This window comes from Rhipicephalus sanguineus, chromosome 1, assembly GCF_013339695.2.
Source record: "Rhipicephalus sanguineus isolate Rsan-2018 chromosome 1, BIME_Rsan_1.4, whole genome shotgun sequence".
In the NCBI taxonomy this organism is placed as follows: Eukaryota; Metazoa; Arthropoda; class Arachnida; order Ixodida; family Ixodidae; genus Rhipicephalus; species Rhipicephalus sanguineus.
The window spans coordinates 1,552,746-1,575,380 of record NC_051176.1 but is presented as its reverse complement, the minus strand read 5'-3'; the positions used below and the strand labels follow the sequence as shown (position 1 = coordinate 1,575,380).

General features: G+C 47.5%; 1 protein-coding gene across 3 annotated transcripts in view; it reads right to left on the bottom strand.

Annotated features, from left to right (window-relative positions):
• Positions 1–22,635, bottom strand: part of LOC119389207 (laminin subunit gamma-1) — a 234,219-nt gene that overhangs the window by 47,767 nt on the left and 163,817 nt on the right. For all 3 annotated transcript variants that reach the window (XM_037656412.1, XM_037656427.1, XM_037656434.1), the window contains one exon: positions 22,168–22,305. In XM_037656412.1, the coding sequence (XP_037512340.1) occupies positions 22,168–22,305 (138 nt within the window). The remainder of the gene's footprint in view (positions 1–22,167; positions 22,306–22,635) is intronic.

The window sequence follows — 22,635 nt, the reverse complement described above, 5'->3', positions numbered from 1 at the left end:
GGGTTGCTTTTGTAGCGTGTTTTGTCTGCCTTTGCATGCTTTTGTTTTCACGAACCCCGTTGCGCTCAGCTCTGCTTCGCTTTTCAAAAGTAGTACAGTGGGGATGGCACGATCATCCAGCAAATGGACCAGAAAGAGAACATTTAAAGGTAATCGCTTCACTAGGGAAAAGAGCACCGAGAAACCAGCACGGCGAAGCGCTAGCCGAATGAAACTTGGTGAAAGAATTGGTGTTGAAAACTTCAATGTAGAAGACGCAAGTACGACTGGCTACCGTCTAATCGACTTGGATCTTCTCCGCAGCTTCCTTGAGGATATTGTTGTGTGTAAAAAGTGCAAGAACGGAACAATACAATTGAAAGAAGCAACTGACAGGCGAAATGGCTTGGCATCTTTCATAAACGCTACTTGCAGCGATTGCGATGCTCTCAATGTATTCGAGACATCCAGGCGCAGTTCCGGCAACATATTTGAAGTAAACCAAAGGTTCGTTTATGCCCTTCGCACCTGCGGAAAAGGATTGGCATCTGGTCGCATTATGCGTGCTGTGCTCAATATGCCGCCACCGCCAACAAAGTTTGCGTCGTACAATGCGAGACTCCTTGACGCATCCACAACCACCGTGAACAACAGTATGGCAAAAGCTGCCGAAGAACTGAAGACAGAGGCATCCACCCAAGAGGGGGAACTGGAAACTGCGGTGACAGTGGATGGCACATGGATGAAGCGGGGTTATTCTTCACTGCATGGTGTCGTAGCAGCAATATCGGCTGACACAGGGAAAGTGCTCGACTTTGAAGTAGAATCTAAGTTTTGCCACTTGTGTGCCCGCAACCTTCACACAGATGTTAATATGGGTGAATGTAAAATTACCTACAATGGACCATCTGGTGGAATGGAATCTGCTGGCGCTGTAAAGATCTTTGGACGCTCTGTGGAAAAACATCAACTAATGTACACTACATACATTGGTGATGGAGACAGCAAGGCGTACATTGCCGTCAGAGACTCACAGCCCTACGAGAAGGCCATAGAAAAACACGAATGTGTAGGACACGTCCAGAAGCGAATGGGCACCAGGCTCAGGAACCTAAAGAATAATCTCAAGGGCAAAAAGCTCGCCGACGGTCTGCCACTCTCCGGGAAAGGACGCCTCTCAGAAAGAGACATAGACTCCCTTCAGGTTTACTATGGCAAAGCTATTCGGGAAAATACAGACAGTTTGGAGAATATGAGACGAGCTGTATGGGCTATATACTTCCATAAGCTATCAACAGACGTCAAGCCAAACCACGGACTTTGCCCGAAGGGGTCATCTTCATGGTGTGGCTATAACCGCAGCCTTGTTGAGGGAAACCAGGAGACTTACCGCCACAAAAACTGCATTCCTGAGGCTATAATGGACGTCATCAAGCCGGTGTTCAAGGCGTTGTGTGATCCAGGACTTTTGAACAAATGTCTTCACGGAAAAACACAGAACACCAATGAGTCCCTTAACCAACTCATCTGGTGTCGCTGTCCTAAGACGACATTTGTCAGTGCTGACACACTGAAGACCGCTACAAACGATGCTGTAGCCTACTACAATGACGGTAATTCAGCACGAAAAGCTGTTCTGTAGGCCCTTGGAATCGTTCCAGGTGTGTTTTGCGATAATGCCCTCAACAGGATGGACAAAGAGCGTGTGGACAGGGCAGAGTTCTATGACTCTGTCGAAAGCAAGGAAACGCGACGAAAAAGAAGGAACACCAAGAAGGGTTTTGGAGACAGCACGAAAAAAGCCAACACTAATTTGTACTCTCCTGGGGCATTTTGAGCAACCGTAAGCAGTATGTGCTCATAAAACTTCGTTTTTCTCAAATTGCGTTTTTTATGAATTTCTCAAATTGAATGTACCTTTTCTCAAAAAGTATTGAATCGATTCCGATGAAATTTTGCATGAATGTGCTACAACAAGTTCGAAATAATCTGAACTAAAACAATTGCAAATTTTATGAAAATTTAACCTGTAAAGAAATTACACACCAACATGTACCCTCTGTGGCTTTGTGCATGTAGTAATTTTATTTTTTTTTTCACAAAAACTCCATTAATGATGTCCTATTTTTTTAGTTCAGATATAACCTACGGGTCTCTAAAATAACACGGCTTAATATCATTAGATTCCTTTCGGTGGTTGCCGAGAAAACGTACATTGAATAATTGAACACACTCTAAAATTTGACAGTAGGCCACAGGAAGGATAAGCAACCTAGGCATAAAAAAGGGTGTCAAGTGATACGCACTGGCATACTTTGTGAGCACGTGAAATTTTATGTGAATACTTGCAGCCATTTCTAAAATATTAAGTTAAAACTGACATATACCATTTACCCTACCATACCCCCTTAACGAGCTTCGCCCCTAAAATGAAATAAGGAGGGAGGCATTTTACGACAATTCAATGGGAAGCGCTTTACTGTTTGAAGCGAGATCGGGTTGCCTTAGAACGGGTAGTTATAAAGCGAGATTCAGTAAAGAAGAAGAACAATGCACGTGCTGCGGGGAAGATCAGGAAACGGCGGAGCATGTTCTGATTGAATGTGGAGACATCCACCCAGGTGTACGTTTGGGCACGAGCCTACATGACGCCTTGGGTTTTAGAGACAATGGAAAGCTGAACACACCCGCGATTGAAATAAGTAAGAGACGGTTAGGGTATTGGTGGCAGAAAACTAGAGAGAAAGGACAAAAATAAATAATGGGAAAAAAAATAAGGACATTCTGCCGTAAAGGGCACAGAACGGAGCTGAAAACTTAAGGTTTTTTTTTTTTTCTTCTGGAGTAAAATAGTTTTCATTGAAGTAAAGACACTAGGCCAACGCTAAAAAAAAAAGAGTAAAGGTTTTGTTTGTTTTTTTTCGAGCCTGGTGGCACACTTGTCACCGCCCCGTTATAAAGGGGACGCTCATAGCATCCATCCATCCATCCAGCTGATGAGCCGCCATTTTCTGAACGTATGGGTTTCTATGGAAGCTTCGCTACCATTTACACTTACCTTGGTGGCTCTCCTTGCTGTCCCGATCCGTGCCTGCGATTCATCGTGTCGCATCGACTGATTTGTCGTGTGCTCCTCAGCGCGACCGCGATCAATCGGAGCGACTACGGGCCAGCATGTCGGGGAACCGCTGCGTAGTGCGGACCTGCTCGTCGAAGCGCGGAAAAAGCGGAAATTGCGTGGCGTTTCATGCATTTCCGAGCCGCGAACCTCAACGCAGCCAGTGGTTTGACTTTGTACGCGCCGTGGGACCAAGGTATTGAACACCCGTGATCAAGAGCCGCATTTTCTCGCTGCACTTTGCGGCGGGGCTGCCCACCGCCCACCGCGCAAACACCACGTCTTCCGATTTACTGAAGCCACCCACTGCTGCCGCAATCCATGCGACCAAGGAAAACGATGCAGAGCGAACATGCCACACTTGCACTCATCGCGTGGCGTACTGTGCAGCAGACACACGATTCCACCTGAAATATTTCTCTTCTGGTGCTTCTTCGTTCACCCGTACACGACACAGTGATGGCCGTATGACTTGCTATGCGAATGAAGTAAATTTTCTGCTATGATAGTCACTTCGTATCGGAGACAGGCGCATAACACAGCCACACAAACGCATACCGAAGCAACACCAACACAGCAATGGCACAGCCCAAAGCACAATGGCAAGTTGGTGTTCCTGTGCTCCGACAGTACGGCCGGGGCTGATAAGTACACTGCATTCAACGCAGAGCACGTCAGGCGAGGACCGCGAGCCTGCCGCTTCTTCTAGATCGTTGTCGATGTTGACCGTGACGAAGCGGCGACGACGACGATGTTGGCAACAAAGACACGGCAGCACATGTGCTCCTAGCGGACGAAATGTCAGCTGGGCGTGACGTCACTCTTTTTTTTGCGGCCGCGGGATCAGCTGGGGTGCGGCCTCGACGTGGCCGCGAGGTGGCGCTACAAAGTGGCGGGCTTTCCACCCGTTTTGAATCGCTTTCGACACCTCCGGATATATTAATCAATATTACATATACTTATTCCTCCCTTCGCTGCATTTTGAGTCGCGAATCGTTACTAGGGGGTCGATAGCTAGTCGCGGATGCAAAAAAGATCCACATGCGGAAATTTGATCTGAGTGCTCCTTTAGAATAATTTTTCTTATCTGTAAATACTTCTTTCAGCGTCTAATTCCTTGTGTCCTTATTTTGATCCCTCATGGCTTTTCACTCTGTCTCTCTTTCTCTCTTATATATATATATATATATATATATGGCTGTTGCTAGGGTGACGTCCAGACGTAACTGTAGTCACCGCTATCGTTACGTCCAGATTAAAGTCCCTGGATTTTTCTCTGTTGAAGAGCAGGGAAAATCTAGGGCCTTTAGTCCAGATGTGGCTTTCCTCAAACGTGAGTACATTATTTTCCTGCTGCTCAGTGAAGCAACGTTTCTAGAACTACTTCAGTTTGAAAACTCGGCTGCGTTGCGCGGCTCCGCCGCAAGCGGAGGCGGCGAGTGGCGCTGTAGTCGCGTCAGGCTTCAGCGAGGTGCGCCGACCGCTGCTACGGCTGCTACCGTATCGGTGCGCCGGATCAGATGGGTCACTGCGTTTTATTGACGAACAGATTCCGGATCTTGTAATACGCCGCAAAATAGATTACACGTGTTACGCGTCCGCAATGCCGACATGTTTTATGCCGGGCTGCACAGCGGCAAAAGGACAAACAAATGACCGCGCCACTCTTAGGCTCAGCATGATCAGGAGGGATAAAAGGCTGCCAGAAAAATCGCAAGCTAATGAACGAATGTACTCTCGAAGTGCTGCTTGCTGGGCCAGTTCTCCACACTAAACTTGTGAAAACCGCGCTTTTTTTTCGCGCTTTTTAAAGATGAACTGGGGTTGCTTAGCGGGCACCGGTATAGCACAGTAGTGCCGAAGGTTGAAGTTTATTTCACCACAGTGTTACACCATTTTTTTTTTTTTTTTTCAGACATTCTTGAAACAAAGATACAATGTGTGGTGTGGAATGCGGGAAAAAAGCTGCGATACAAAACGCAGCTTGACTAGCCCCACATCCCATCAATACAAGGCAGAAAAAGTGACAGCATTCATAAAGTCCTCGAAAGAACTAAACGGACACAAATACATAGTTTAAAGTGGCACCAATAAGAAATATTACATACATAAAATTTTAAGAAATTGACAGGATCGCACTGTTTGAAGAAATACGAAAAAAAGAAATAAGCAGAACATAAAAAAATCTTTGGAACTGCCTAAATTTGTGCAAAAAAAAATTTTTTTTTTCTCTCTTGCGTCATGAAGGTAAAAAAGTATTCGACATATCCTGTCGCGAAAGAAGGCGCAATCGCTCCAATGAAAAAGTGAATTTATTTAGTATGTGGGGGAGTGAATGTTTCAGCATTTGTAGACCATAGTTTGTTCGGCATCGAGGAACCTTCCAATAATCGCTCTGTCTAGTAGGTCGAGACGAGGTGCTGCGCTCTAAGCATGCTATGGAGATAAGATTGTTACTTCCTTTGTTAATTTCAGTTTTTAAAGACGCTAGTAAACAATATTCATACATGTTGTCAAATCTTACGACTCTGAATTTGTTGAATAAAGACAAGGTATGTGCATTATATTCGGCATTTGCAATAGAACGCAATGCATTTTTTTGTAGTGTGAGTAATTTCTGCTTAGAGTGCAAGGTGCCAGTACCCCACACCAAAAGACCGTAGCGTAACTGGGAAGAAAAAAGCGTGTTGTATATCATTAGCATCTGAGTAGTCGGTAAAAATGACTGACATCTCCTAAGCATGCCTAGTACCTTACTTAACTTGTTTCTTACCATTTCGGTTTGTGAATCCCATAACATATGCTCATGAAAAACAATTCCCAATGCTTTAGCGGTCGAAGAAAAATCAATCACAGAATCGTGCAGGTGTAGTTTTGAAGTAGCTTCGTACGTTGTTCCTTTTGAACGAAATAGGACGGCTTTGGTTTTTGAACAGTTGATTTGTAGGGAGTTAGCAGTCGCCCATGCATACAAGTCATCTAGTGTCGTGTTTGCTGCTGAAATTAGGTCATTTACATCCACACCTGTGAAAAACAAGGAAGTGTCATCCGCATATATGACATATTTGATTGTGTGATTTATGTTTATAATGTCGTTGACATAAGTGATAAAAAGTAACGGCCCCAATATACTACCTTGGGGTACACCTTGAGCAAGTTTTTTCAAAGATGATTGTTCTGTGTTTATGCTTACACACTGCAGCCTATTGCTCAAATAACTGGTGATTAAGTTTAGCGCATTTCCTCTAATGCCATAATAGGGCAATTTTTGTAAGAGGGTATTGTGATTTATCCGGTCGAAGGCTTTAGAGAAGTCAACAAATATGCCTAGCGTAATTTTCCTGTCCTCTATATTACCTAATATAATTTCCTTTTGACGTAACAATGCTACCTCTGTCGACAGCCCTGACCTAAAACCGTACTGGGCTGGAGTAATTACCGAATGTTTTGCAAAGAAGTTCGACAGTCTTATAAATATTAACTTTTCTATGGGCTTTGAAAACAATGGTAGAACAGATATGGGCCTATAGTTCTTCAAATCATTTTTGTCTCCTCCCTTAAACAGCACTGTAACTTTTGCATGCTTCATACGTTCTGGGAAAATACCTGTGCCTAAAATTAGGTTATAAATGTATGTTAAGGGCATGACTAATATGTCTATGACAGAACAGACTGGGGCCATCTTTAACCCATCAATATCTTCCGATTTACTTTTCTTTAGTTTTTTGAAAACACCCATAACCTCGTGTTCATCTGTTGGGGAAAGATAAACCGACGAAGCTACTGTCTGTGCGGACATGTAATGTAGTGCGGTAGTGTCACTGACACTGTCTACTAAGGAAGTAAGGTGATTATTGAATTTCTCAGCCAATGCTCTGCCCCTGTATGTTCGATCGCCTTCAGTTATCTCTTCTACACTAAAATTACCTTTATGTAATGCAGTAATTGAATTTAACTTGCTCCACATCTCCTTGACCCCTGAGACGCCCTCGAACATGCAAGAATAATAACTGCGTTTCGCTTTTTTCATAACTTTAGTTAAATTATTTCTATATTTCCGAAAGGAATCCAATGCGTCTGGATCGCGATTCTTCAAGAATAGTTGATACATGCTATTTTTCACATTTATCATTTTTATCAGGTTCTTTGTGACCCATGGTTTCCGCGAACGTTTCAACTTTTTTATTTCTTTGTAGGGAAAACATCGCTTGTAAATACGGGAAATTATCTCCATAAAACTGTCGTATGCTGCGTTTGCTGCTGAGCACGAGAGCACTGCTGCCCAATTTGTTCTGGAGATTTCATCTCTAAACTGCGAAAGAGAGTTTTCAGTTATATTCTGGCACCGGAATTTGTAGGTTGGGTTTGATACGGCACGGCACTTATCAATAACTAAATATATCGGCAAATGATCACTAAGTGTAATGTTGACTGTCCCAGAAAACAGACTTTCACGTGGTAAGTTGGTAATAAAAAGGTCCAGTAACGTAGCGCTAGTTGCTGAAATGCGAGTTGGTTGCAGTATCACATTTGATAACAAATACGAATCAAGAAGCATACAAAATTCGGACTGTTTTGATGTATTTGAAAGCATGTCAATGTTTAGGTCGCCACCTAGGACCAATTTATACTGATGTATACTAACATGAGAGAATATCGCGTCTAGCTGCTCGAAGAACTCACCTAAATTACCATCAGGTGGACGGTACACCACCGCAAAAAGAAACTTCCCACATTTCAAACATATTACCTCAATATCTGACGTACATAAAGATAGGTCATCAAGCAGTTCATAATTAATACCTTGTTTAATAAACATACATACGCCTCCACCTCTTCTAATGGGTCTGTTCAAGAAAACTGCATTATAATCTTCTAGGTGCATGTCATCACCAGCCGAAAACCACGTTTCTGTCAACATAATTACAGAAAACGAGAAGCCGAAATCACTCAGAAATACACAGAATTCATCCTGTTTGCCTCGTGCTGACTGCATATTTAAATGAATAAAAGTAAGAGGTGAATCGCATTTCTCGACCGTATTATGCTTTAACTCTGACGGAGTAACACTAGAAGTGTTCATTTCAGATGCTGATGGGTCAACAGGAAATCGTGCATTGTAAAGTTTATATTCATTGCCACATAAACCGTGCGTTGGAACGACAGGTCAACGACGAAATTTGCGACAACTATTCTTATCGAACAAATCTTATAGCCACAAACTGGATAGCCAGCATCAATGAAAAATAGTAACGAAAACAAGCTACTGCAAGAGCACTGGTGCATCCCAAGGCAATAAGAGGGAGTGAAATGTATTCCCTCAAATAACAACTCACACGCCCAAATTTTTTTGTGATATCGTGAAGCATATATTTCATGAACAAACATAAACCCAACTTCATGAGCATGCGTGGTACTTGACCCACTTAGGAACAAAAAATAAGCATGAAACAAACAACCGAAATTCTCGTTTACAGCGGCGCCGCAATATCTGTGCCCACAACACAAACCGCCTTTTTCGCTGCACTGCTTTCACGAAGAACTGTTCATTTTGTTTACGTCATCACTGCTTTCGATTTTGATCTTGGGTGCGTTTTCAGTCTGCCGCGCAAAGATTTTTCCATCGCGAACCCAGACATATTTCCAACCAGTCTCACGCTTGCGTGCCGTAGCCTGACCAAGAAGTCGTTTCAGTTCTGGGCACAGATGTTCATTTACGAACACCGCTGACCGAGAGTCGATGCCGAGATCAGAACACTTCAGGCTTGCTGCGCGGGCATTCATCAAAAAGTTATCCCGCCTTTGTCTCTGCTCGAACTGCACAACCACGTTTTTTTTGCTTGGGTTGTGTGCCATTGGAACTCTGTGTGCTCGTCCGATATCAGTCGCGACAAGTGGCACGCCCACCTTTTTTCCAATTTTTATGACCATTTCAACTAGGTCTTCGGAGGATTCGTACGGAATGCCTTTAATTTCGACATTTGCCCTCCGGGAATACTGTTCAGCCCGAAGCATTCTGTTCTCATGGTCATTTACCTGCCGTGCGAGATCAGAGCACTGCACCTTTAACTCAGCATTTGAGGCTCTCAGGGCTTGGTTTTCATTTCTAATTTCTTCATATTCCTTGTTTGCCGTAGCCAGAAAGGTTTTAATATCCCTTAGTTCCTTGCGAAAGTCTCGCTCGATTGTTTCTTTGAAATCTTTGAACTCCGCCCTAAGTTCACGCTTCAGCTCATCAAAAAGTGCTCTGATCTCCTTCGACATCCTCTAATGAAACAGCAATGCCAAAAATAGAAATGATACAAATGATACAAATGGCAGCAATGACAGCAGCGGCAAGAGCAGTAAAAGTAAAAAATAGGCTGATTCCCAACCTGCGTAAAAGATGCGCAGAGTCTGTGAGCACACGTGAAGCCTGCTGCCGCCCTTGCTGCCAAGTGAAGGAGCAGACGGTGCGCTCGGTGCTTTTGTACTGTCCGAACAGATGACGATCCAACGGGGCAGGGGGGGCAGTGTCGCAGTCAACTTTCCGTAGCTTGAAAGGTGATGCTAGCGTCGGAAACACAGCTTTCCCATCCGCGGCGTTGCAAGCTGAAACGGTAGTACAGCCACCACAGCCAGAATGCTGGGCACGGTATCAGCAATGCCTGCGTAAAAGATGCGCAGAGTCTGTGAGCACACGTGAAGCCTGCTGCCGCCCTTGCTGCCAAGTGAAGGAGCAGACGGTGCGCTCGGTGCTTTTGTACTGTCCGAACAGATGACGATCCAACGGGGCAGGGGGGGCAGTGTCGCAGTCAACTTTCCGTAGCTTGAAAGGTGATGCTAGCGTCGGAAACACAGCTTTCCCATCCGCGGCGTTGCAAGCTGAAACGGTAGTACAGCCACCACAGCCAGAATGCTGGGCACGGTATCAGCAATGCCTGCGTAAAAGATGCGCAGAGTCTGTGAGCACACGTGAAGCCTGCTGCCGCCCTTGCTGCCAAGTGAAGGAGCAGACGGTGCGCTCGGTGCTTTTGTACTGTCCGAACAGATGACGATCCAACGGGGCAGGGGGGGCAGTGTCGCAGTCAACTTTCCGTAGCTTGAAAGGTGATGCTAGCGTCGGAAACACAGCTTTCCCATCCGCGGCGTTGCAAGCTGAAACGGTAGTACAGCCACCACAGCCAGAATGCTGGGCACGGTATCAGCAATGCCTGCGTAAAAGATGCGCAGAGTCTGTGAGCACACGTGAAGCCTGCTGCCGCCCTTGCTGCCAAGTACACGAGCACGTAGCATTTCGCCTCTGTCAAAATGCGAAGGCCCGACCAGGATCGAACCTGCGTCTTTCGGGTCAGCAGCCGAACAGCTTTAACCACCAGGAGCATAGCCAGAATTTTTTTTTCGGAAGGAGGGGACGGGGGGTGTTCAATCGTACGCTGTGTATGTTTGTGCGTGTAGCACAAGCAAAAGTGAATATTTTCGGGGTTGTGAACGCCCCCCCCCCCCCCCCCATGGCTACGCCAGTATTAACCACTGTTATCTCGGTGACTTTTTTTAGCATTTTTATGAAGCATTTTTATGAAGGATTAAATCATACGCAACATTCGGCACTTAAGTGCGAATTATGTCGTGTGAGCTGAGGGCAGAATCGCACATGTTAAGGCCATCTTCGATCTCAGCTAGTCGCGGCCGGTCTAAACGTAGTTCATATCAAGTGCGACTGGCTCCTTTCCGCAACTTGCACGAGTGAGTCATTTATGACCGACAGATTTGATCCTGGTCACGCTTTATCACGATCAAATTTAATCGAGCGACACATCGATAACACTCTGTATCACGAACTTGCGAGACTGAAATTCTACTAGCGCGCCCTACAATTACGGTGGCTACTACATTGCTTTACATTGATATGGATAACGACAGCGGAGTAATGTACAGCGGCCTTTCGCTGTATTCTTTCCGTTCCTTGGGCACTACACATCATCAAAATCCGAGTTGCAATAAAACCTGTAATTGGGCAAGGCGAAGGCTGTCAGAGGAAAGACAGCACGAAAAGATTCCCTCGCGAGCCTCCGACGAAATTATGCAATGGCCTATTTGTTTCTAAATACCTACGAGAACATTTACAGACTCTTCTGGTAGCCAGGCAAGAAAGGTTTGTGCAATCAACTCTACTGGTATTTCAATATTTCACTTAGCCATTGAGCAACGCTGATGTCTGTAGCAATGAACATGACGAGAGCAGCAGCGACGGCCGTGCTCACGGTGCCTGCTGTCATTAGCGTAACACAGAACACATGCAGACCCAGTCTCAAATATCGTTGCTGACGATCGTGCTGTTTAACACTATTACATAGACGAAAAAATAAGTCCTTTTCGCAACTCTATTGATAAACAATTCAATATTTGCGCAGACAGCCACAGCTGTCCGCCGCCCGTAATCGCGCTTCGCCGTCTGCTACGTAGAGCCTGTTGCTGCAGTAGCGCCACCTGCACCGGAAGTCGGTTGCGCGCCGCTTTCAGAGTACGGCGGAGGCGGGGAGTTTGGCAACTGAAAAAAGTTCTATTAGCCCCTAGAAGTTGGGGTGGCTCCGCCTGGCGGGAGGCGTGGATGACGTCACGGCAAGGACGCCTGCCGTGACGCGCCGGCATATCGCGCGCTTGCTTCGTGCGCTGTTCCGCTGTTGACGTTCGCTTTTTGCCTGTCTCAAGCTTCAGATGAATGGTAAAAACAGCATTGATAATGTTCCTAGTAAAACAACAAAAAGTTATATGCATTTTTTTTTTCACAGTCCCCAACGGTGTCCGCGCGCCGTCGTGCACACTTTGAAAGGGGTGATCAGGTTTGTGTCTGTGTCGTGCTGCTAACTTCGGGGATGGGTCTGATTCCCGACCACAGCAGCCGCATTCCGACGGGTGTGAAAAGCAACATCCCACCGCTTAGATACAGGAGCACGTTAAAGAATTCGAGGCGGTCAAAATTAATCTGCAGCGTGTCTCACAATCGTGTCGTGGTCCTGACACGCAAGACACCTTATTCACATTATCAGTGATGTGATTGACTGAAGCTGTTTTGGAGCAGGTTTTTGGAGCAGCAAAAAGTGCGTTTTGGAGCAGGTAAAAGGGCTTTTGGAGCAGCCAAAAACGCGTTTGGGAGCAGGGAAAACAGCTTTTGGATCAGCTAAAAGCTCACTGCCAAGGTGAAAAATGAACCGTGTCAAGCAAAACAGTCAAATAAGGAGGAACTGTTCTGAAATAAAAAGTTTTGTCCAATGATGGCTGTTTGCATAACACCATTGGATCACCTAACAGGCCCGTAAGCGTAAACATTAGACAAGGGTGTCAATGCAGGCTGCCATTGGCGTTGCTTAGAGTGGCCAAACTAACAATGCAGGTAGGGTTTATTCTCAACTACAGTAGAATCTCGGTGATACGAATCTGAAGGGGGAACGACAATATTCGTATCGCCCAAAATTTGGTATCATCAAAAGACTAGCAATACCTGTTTTCAAACCACGATATACGCACAAAATATTAATTTCTGTCAAAAGAACTCGCGTATGCCTTTCTGGGACCCACGTGAACGGACAAATAAGGGACGGCGCAGCTGGCTGCCGCGAAAGCGCGCGTCAAAGCTTCGCATGAGGCCACTGAAAACTAAGTGAAGTCCGCTCCACCATAGTGACAAGCGAAGATCGACACGGAAGCCGAAAGGCTTCGTGCCAGGAGCGTAGGCAGAAATTTTTGTCTTGGGGGGGCTCGGCACCTCCTTGATTTGAAGTGGGGGCCGGGCAGGCAGATGTGGTCAAGTGTCGTTTTGGGCTCTGTATGCCATAGCAAAAAAAAAAAAATTATATCGGCGGGGGGGGGGGGGGGGCTCCTGGCTACACCACTGCTTCGTGCCTTTTTCTACGACTATATAGCCTTTAATCTACCGCTGCGTTAGCCGCGTACCTTCGGAGCTCGTAATCGCTATCGATGATCGCGTTGATAGCGACCGTGGTGTCGTGCGCGGCGGTTGCGGCAAACGGTAGTTCCGTTTTCAATCCGCCTGCGCTGGCTGCGCACGTGCCTTCAAAACAACGCTCTGCGTCGCCTGTATTGCTATCTATAATCGCATCTGCCGCTGTTTTGTCCGCGGCGTTTGCGGGAAGCAGCGCCACTTGGACTGGGTGGGCGTTGGACGCACGTGCACTTTCGGAGTCCCGTCAGTCTCGTCGTCGCTATACATGATAGTGTCAAGAGCGACTGCGGTTTCGCCCACAGCGGTTATGGCAAACGATAACGACAGTTCTGACAGTGTTCGCACTGGCCGCGCGCGTACTTCCAAAGCTAACAGCATTCTGCTCTCGGCCGTCGCTCGACGGATTCGGTACCAAAGTTCGTATCACCCGCCGCGACGCGGAAAAGTGTTCGGAACATCCAAATATCGGCCCATTCGACACAGTGGAATTCGGCTGGGAAATTTCACGAAATCGTATCAGCCGGTTACGTTTACATCAACGCCTCCTAAATTATTGGTTTACTTGGGTTCGCAAAGAGCCTGGATCGGATTGGGTTGCAATTTTTGTCATGTCCAAATACGTCTGATATGCGGGTCTTTGGAGTTTTCAGTACACCTGCTGAATTCCGATGCGTCTTCGTGGCCTCAATGTCGCTTTATCGCTGCAAAACCATGTTGTTATTTCTGCTGTGTAGCTACCCCTAACCGTGGTCAGCCTTAACCGTAGTCAGCTTAACCACGGTTAAGGTTGTCCGTGTGACATGGGTATAACACTCGTTCGAGTAGCGGAACTTAAAAATGGGTGCAAAAATAAGACAGGCGTGGACGTCGCTGTACTAACTGAAATTTTACTTCTATGTTGCTGCGGCGGTGCGGTCACACCAGCTCGCGGCGAGCCGCTCCTTCCAAGGTGCATTTTTGGGGGGTCACGCCAATTTGCAGCAGTCTGGAGAGGGTTATGTCGGTTATGATTATGTCCCCAGAAAGCGCCGGGCAACGTGCCGAGACAAATGATGCACGAACACATTCCATCGCGGCACGACAATTTTGCCGCGCGGCAGCTTTGGAGTGTCGCGTTTTGCCGCCGGCGGTGCGCTACGCACGTTTTTCCGCTAGTGTGCTTATAGTTTGGCGCAGTTTTGGCGCAAAACAGCGGAGATGTAGCAGGATGTAGCAGCTTTCACTTCTTGGCGCAGTTTGGCGCAATTGGCGCAGCTATCACATCACTGCATTATTAGGTTGCGTTGTTCACGGGCGATTCCTTTAAAAAATATGATGGCTTCGCCTCCACAAGTGTTATTTGCATCGGACGCATCCGCCATCGGCGGACAGCGTTCTTGCCAGTGTGCCAAGCCCCGTGCACGATTACGAAAGCGCATGCAGTGTTGAGATTCGCAAAATATCTCGAAAGCGCTCGCCCGATAATACCGCCGCAGTTGTTGTGTTTGTTTTTCTTGTGTACTCACTCACTCATCATGTTGTTTAGTTTCACGTTTTTCTCGCAATAATTTCGGGGCTTCATTTCACAACAGAAAAAAGTTGAGTTCATTTACTTCTTGCCAACTGCACGGCGATGTTTGCCCTGTATGTTCAGACCAACGCCTCCAGACCTATAAACATTACAATATGAAGTCATTACTGCAACACATCACGGATGCAAAACTGATATATATGAGCATGCACGAAATGTATATTCATTGCTGCTACGTGCTCCGCAAAAAAAAAAAAAAAAACCCGACGTTATTGGCAGTGCATGAGTAAAAAAAACGCGTGGTAGAAAGTAAAATGATCAGTGCTGGCTTCTTTAGGTTATTAACATATCTGTTTTCTCCACATTCGACAGGGAAACATTAAAAGTGACCGTGATCTCACATGTATATCATATCACGTATATCATGAAAATAGCGCGCATCTCCTCGTCTTTCTCTGCCAAGCTAGAATTTGTGACACATGTTTGGGACCCGTTAGGATAGCATCTATCGGTACCATCGAATCAAACATTCGATATTCAACGATACCAACGCATTCCGGCGCGCACGATACTGAAAGCAGCGCGCGGCACTGGCAGAACAGTGCGGGCTCCAATATGTGCCAGCGCACGCCAGTGAGAATTCCAGCGTCTCCAGCGCTTCCCAGTGAGCGCCAGCGTCACAGCGGCAAATCCAGCGCGCCTACCAGTGCGACCGAGCTCTTTTCCAGTGCTTTCAGCGGAGTCCCAGTGAATTCGAGCGTATACCAGTGTTCCCAGCGCGGTCCAGCGCCAAAAAACGTGCTGGTATCACGCTGGGGGTACTGGAACGGCGCTGGTTTTTGCAATAGGGAAATGAACTCTGGCTTCGCGATTCCTCCCAACGGAGGGCAGAAAAACAGCCGTCGTTCAATATCGCCACACCGGAAACGCATCTCGGGCAATTCTTTCACTTCCACTTACTTCAGCTATACGTTAGGTAACAGTTAAAAAGGTTTCGAGGCTAAAATGCAGGAACTTCAACCATCGCAACTCATCTGCGCCGAGATCGGTCCTACCCAGTGCGGCTCCCAGCGAGTGTTAGGCCTATCGTACCGGCCGAGTCCGTCTACATGCCACCGGCGCTTCTTCGTTTAAGTACACGCAATTCCAACGTGTAAGATTTTCTGTAAAGTATAGTCTGGACATCCGTTAACCTAAATTAACCATTTTTTCTTGTGTACGGTGTCCGCACAAGGTGCGATGACCATCGATGCGACGCACTTTCAGCAACGAACGCAGGCTCACCGAAAGCAGCCGGCCGCACTCGCCGGTACTTCTCTGACTCATAGGTCAGAACATATACCTGTCAACTGGTACGCGTTAATGAACTAACACACCGGCATCTTTTTTGAACTAATTGTATTTGTTTTTGCGGAGCGGTTTTATAGTTGTAGGTATCGATAGAACTGCAAGTCAGAATACAGACACGCCCGCCCCGCAGTAATATCGTCGCTCGCGCGAGAAAACTACTCAGTATGAATTCATCTAGGCGCGTCTTTATCGAACGAGTGATCATAAAGCGTCTGTACATGTTCATCGTTTGCAAGGGCGAGAAACGGCTATTAAAAATCGGCAGTAACAGCCGTCAAATTTTACCTGGCTCCTCGATCCATTTGATATTTTTCGGAGTTAAAACGGCAATTCTTAAAGAAATCTAGCGCTCTTCCCATTTTGGGCATTTCATTCGTTGCCGGCCACCCTTTGTTTGTGTCTAATAAAGAAGCAAGCGGGATTTGTAAAGGAAGATCGCGTCTTCCTTGAACACGCGACACCAAACTATGAAACGAAACGCTGTCTTACTGTATTGACTAGCCCTTTTACAGCGATCCAGACGTGTTTCAGCGTCGCGCAGTGGTGGAGTACTCGCTTGGAGATTGAGAGGTGGCGAGTTCGAATCCTTGTGGCGGAGCTTTTTTTTTTTTTCATACGGCTTTTTTTTTTATTGCACTAATGCTTTCTATAAGCCTTTTTTTAGTAATATATTTATGTAGGGAACGTAGGCACCGCTGTTTTAACGCTGTAGAGCCGTTTTGAGCTTGAGTACCCAGCGCCTCCCAGTAAAACGCCGCTCCAGCGACCCAGTACCCAGCGCGACGCTGGGCCCATAATCAGGCATGGCACTGGACGCTGGTACCCAGTGGCGCTGGGTTTTGCAATAGGGCATTACGAAAAAAAAAGTTGAAATTAAAAGCAGTGCAGAAACCGAACCCCAGTTGTTTACGCGCTGGCAACGCCAAAAAAAAAAAAGAAACTTTGTCGGTACACAGCAAAATATTTGCAAATGCATTGCAACGTTGGGAATATTAAGGAGACAAAAAATAGGAAATGAATCAACTGAGTAGTGACGTCAATCATTTTTGATGGCCTATTTTCTGCGTATCTGTTAGGAAATGACAACGTATTCGCAAAATAAGATGCACCTTACCTACCGCACGCCGATTCGCCCGTGCGTTCGGCTGCTGGCGCTCCGAACCGAGACAAATACTTCACGCACAACTTCCACTTACCGTACATACACCACTGCTATTACAAATAACACCCAGCTGAACCGCAAGCATGGTGCGCAAGTAAGGTATGCGTCAGCGATCAGTCGAAGGACGCAATGCTGAATGTTCTCGATGTTCGATAATGTTCTCGAATGCGCTATGAAGTGAACCTGAACACCGACTGCAAAGCCAGCGCAAACAGTCAACATTCACCAAGTGTCAAAGTAAAGGGCATCTCGTACGGTCATTACGCTAATGCAACTATACAACTCCGGACGTTGCGAACACACCCGACCGTGAAACGAAAAGAGACCGATGAAGCCACGAATAGAGTTCGCGAGCACATGGCAACATTCGCCGCTCGTTTCATTAGCTACACCGCTTACCGCGCAGTCGATTCATGACCGTCGATGACTCGAAATCACTTCTCATATCCCTTTGAAGAAACACACACACATATTGCAGCTACGCCGAGCGTAACACGGCATCGGGGCGAAAAGATCGGTCGCTTCTCAACACACGCTACTACACAGTACACGCTACCAACGCGCCGGACGGTCCGGAAGGGAAATGGCCGCCGCCGCCCAATGTTGCCCGCGTGCAGCCTACCTTTGCGGTACGCTGAAATTTTCCAGTGATTCTAAGTAAACGATGCGTCTAACGCCGCCGCGCGGCAGGAGACACGGAGGGGTCAGTCCACGCGCCGCAGTTTTAAAGAAAAAGAAGAGCATTGCGTTTAGCGCGCTGCACAAACACGAAGAAGTAACAACCGCGACAGTTGGCGCTCGTCCTGCCTGCACCTGCGTTCGTCCTGCGTTGTTTTCGAGTGTCCTTCCTTGTGTTTGAGCAGTACGCTGCAAGTGTCGAGATATGACCGTTGTTAGTTCGCGGTCGTCCTGTGTGTGTTCTTTTCGCCAGTCCTTTGCGCTCGAGCGGCGCGTTGCAAGTACTGAGCTGCTTGCCGTTCCTCGTGTGACATTCTAATTTGTTGCTATCGCATTCACTTGGCCGTTGCGGCGAAACTGTGACTTTTTTGTGACTGCCCCAAGGAAGGCCCCATGACCGCGGTTTGCTCGTCTTCGATGCGCAAGTCATTGCAAACGCAACTGCCGCGACGTGTTTACAGCTTCCTGTGACTTCGGCCGGCAGTCGCAGCTCACCGAAAGTCTCTGCTCTCGTCGATGTCAAAAGCATTACATGAACTAAAAACAAAAGCACGAATCGAAACTGTCACGGATCGTCCCAGCGCGTTTATTCGCGTCTGTGGTGTGCACTTCTCCGTGATTGACGCCGACATTATTGACGATCTTCCACGACGCCGTGCCGCGCTTCGAGCTCTCAGGCCGCCCTCCTCGGAAGAAAGCATCCATTGCTCTCCGAACCCAAATGTAATAATAAGTGTCGTGGCTAGCAAAACGCGACGACAAGCTCGACTGCCCGCGGGTCGAAATCGGCGCAGTGAACACCGTGTAATCGCCTGTGTTGACGCCTCTTTCAAGCTGCCGCCAAGTGTGCTGCCGCGTTAGCCTGACACGCTGTGATCGTTTAGTGAGCGAGTTTCGCTCACCTCCGTTGTCCCTCAGCTCATAGATTTTATGCTGCCGCGTTCGCCTGAGGGTCTGGCGAAAAGAAGCATACGCTCTAATATTAAGGGTCTATGGCAGCTGCTAACAATCTAACGTGTCTTGGAAGCCAACGGAAACGCGTCGCAGCAAAACACGGCGCAGTGGCTTGCCGCCGCTTGCGTCGTATGCTCCCATATCCCGTCAAGTTTGCTGCCGTGGCCGCTGTGGCGCTGGAGGCTGCGCGCGACTAGAGTCACTGGAAAATCAGAGTACCGCTAAGGTAGACTGCACGCGGGCAACATTGGGCGGCGACGGCCATTTCCCTTCCAGACCGTCCGGCGCGTTGCTAGCGTGTGTTGAGAAATGACCGATCTTTTAGCCTCTGTGCCGTGTTACGCTCGGCGGAATGGCATTATGTGCGTGTGTTTCTTCAAGAGGATATTAGAAGTGACTTCGAGTCATCGACAGGTATGTATCGACTGCGTGGTTAGCGGTGTAACTAATGAAACGTGCGGCGAATGTTTCTGTGTGCTCGCGAACTCTCTTCATGGCTTCATCGGTCTCTTTTCGTGTCAGGCCCGGGTGTGTTCGCTAGGTCCGGAGCTGTAAACATAGTTGCATTAGCGCAGTGTCATCGTGCGAGATGCCACTTACTTGGACATTTGGTGAATCTTGACTGTTTGCGCTAGCTTTGCAGTCGGTGTTCAGGTTCACTGCGCTCGAGAACGTTATCGAACAACATCGAGAACATTCAGCATTGCGTCCTTCGACTGATCGCTGACGCATAGCTTGCTTGCGAACCATGCTTGCTGTTCAACTGGTTGATATGTGTAATACAAGTTGTGTGTGTACGGTAACTGGAAGTTGTGCGCGACGTACCTGTGTCTTGATTCGGAACGCCGGCAGCCGAACGCACGGGCGAATGGGCGTGCGGTAGGTAAAGTGCATCTTATCTTGCGATACGTAGAAAATAGGCCATCAAAAATGATTGACATCACTACTTAATTGTTCCTTTTCCTATTTCTTGTCTCCTTAACTATTCCCAACGTTGCAATTGAATTTGCAAATATTTTGCTGTGCTCCGACAAAGTGTTTTTTTTTTTTGCGTTGCTGGCGCGTAAACAGCTGGGGTTCGGTTTCTGCACTGCTGCACTTTTTTTTCCATAATACACTCTTATTAAAACTTCCTCGGCAAGCTGCTTTATGTTCCTTTGATCAGAAATAGCACATCCCGGAATTTTTAAAGCGCATGCTACTGCAACACACTATGTACATTGACCTAGGGCTTGCGTAAATGCACTCCCTCAATGCGTGGGATCTGCCTTTTTTTTTTTTTTTCTGTGACCATTTCTCACCCACTAAACATTATCTTAAGGGTACGCTCGGCGCAATGCAGCATTAGCAGCATTTTTTTGCAACAAATTTAAAATACGCTTGATAACATTGCCTTATACCAGGTTTATCAAGAGAGTTCCACGCTTCTGTATTGCGCAATGGACAAATGATCATGCCACAATTGCGTTGAAGGTATACCAGTAAACAGTTATTATTTTAATAAATCTTCGATTTCCCTGTCGTGCGTGACACGCTTATAACTCGGATAGCATGCGTAATCTGATCACGAGATTCCCAGAGTAGCTCACCAGTAACGTTCGATTGCTGGTGAGCTACTCTCTTCTGGCATCTGCATGCAGTGGCGTAGCCAGGGGGTGGCACACCGGGCCCGTGCACCCCCCCCCCCTCCCCGAAATTTGCAGCATGAAATGACACTAGACCACATCTGCCTGCCAGGCCCCCACTTCAGATCAACGAGGTGCCCCCCCTCCCGAAAAAAATGTCTGCTTACGCCCATCTCTGCATCACGCATTTAAAAAAGTGACGAAGTACTTCTGGGGACCGTGGTACTGCTAAATGTCCGGCCATGCTTTGCATTGAACGCGTCTGCGCCCAAAGCGCTTGGAAGGGATATGGCGGCGAGAGGTCACGTGATGCGAGTAAGCCAATCGCGTCGGCGTCGGCGCGCGGAAAACAGATGCGATACTCTGAAATTTTTCTAGTGACTCTACGCGCGACTGGGGCCTCCTAACTTATGCACGCTGCGGGGCGTCCCTGTGCTTTTTTTCGCGCTTTTCTAGAATGAAAACAGGGTGTTATGTCAAATGACCAAGTTTTTACTTACCACGTGTACCTAACTAACTTGATGATAACCTCTGCTGTAACGAAAAATAAAAAGGATGAAAGCCATTATAAAGTACACGAGGAGTGGCCCCGCCGAAGACGATGCAAAATCATTTTCATACTATCGAAAAAAAAAGCCCGTAAAATCTGCGTTATTTTTCCCTTCAATATTCAGCATTACTCATGCGTGCGTAACCAACGTTGTAAATTACGCGAAGGGTGCGACTTCCAGGCAATTGCCACATGCCCCACGACGCCGGGCACACAGCGCACGCCGGGTGGTCAATACCCGCGTGAAACTACTTGGCAGGCAATAAAAGCAGCACTTTTCTTGCAGCCAATTTGGCGGACTAATGGTGACAGAATGAACGTGTATATATATATATCCATGGGATTGCGGAAGCGCAGCATGAAGCACTCAGAGGGCTGACGTTGTAAGCCATGCAACATGCGTCGTGGCATACGGATTCGCATTAATACGCCCTTAACAAGTGGTCGCTATGTAACCGAATCAAGGAATGGGAACGTCGCATGCAGTTGGACTAGTGTCGCGTCACCGAACGTTTTTTCAAACATCTTCTCTGAACCGCTCACGACGCCGCATGCAATATAGAACTGGCCAACTATTCGTTTTAGAGCGTCGGGCGCTAGACACATGGTGCCATTCGGCATCCGATTCGATGTGCGACGCCGCACGCGGCATACGACGATTCAGGACACATGGGGCGAACGAGCAATCAGCGCACAGGCTCCACCCGCACACGGCACCTCGGCTTGCACGCTCGGAAGACATCGTATCCTCTTCATTGAGCACAAAACAAACAACCTTACACAGCCACGCTTCCTCCTGCAAGAACATTGCCAATAATGTGTCGAGTTGGGCTTGTTGGTACATAATTATGGCACACTGCAGCGCAAAAAACACACAACGGATGGTACACTATAACGAGGACGCGACGCTCGTCGTCGTCCTTAGTGTACCGTCCGTTGTGTGTTTTTTTGCGCTGCAGTGTGCCATATTGCCAATAAAGCTATGCCTTCGCGCGCGGCAAACATTTCAACGCAGGCGTGCCTCGTCCATCGTAACCGGGAGCACGAATACAGCGAACGATGAAAGCGAACATGGAGACGTTGAAGCGGACAGCAGAGACTACGAAATGGCGCCACACTCGTCTGTTAGCGGCGGCTAGTGTGTGTCGCGCCCACGCGCTGGCTCTCCGCAACACTTGCAACTTGTTGCAAGAGACAGATTGTTAGTACCAGCCAGTATATCGCAATATGAAAACACGTATATTGTTAAGAAGTATCGTAATCGCGAACTACGAGGCATACGAGTGTTGCCCCCGTACCTGTTTTTGAGAAGGTATATCTCGCTCTCTGTCTTGTCCTGCGTGCTGAGGGCTCCTTCGGCGATGGCTCGTGCTTCCAATGATGTGTTGAGTGCATCCGCAGCCAAATGAGCGATCTCCTGGGCGTCGCTTTCGTGCCTATAAGTGGGAGAAGCAGGCGCATTGCATATGCGACATAGCCGATGGCGCAAACGACTAAACCCGCGGCAGTTCTGGAAGCGTTTCCCATGAAAAAAAAAAAAAAAACAGAAGCGGGAACTTCGGTAAAGTGCAGTGTCTGAGGCAGACACACTTAGCGGCTCGCTTGCAAGGCGCGATCGACTGGAGAAACGGCGCGTGCCGCCTATTGGTCCGGTGACGGCGAAACGTGGAGAGAAAATGTACCTTTGCAATGGCGGAAAATCCCAACTGGTTGAGTCGAAAGTGCCCGCTTCTCGCGCAAGGCCGGGCGCGCCAAATTCGAGCCTT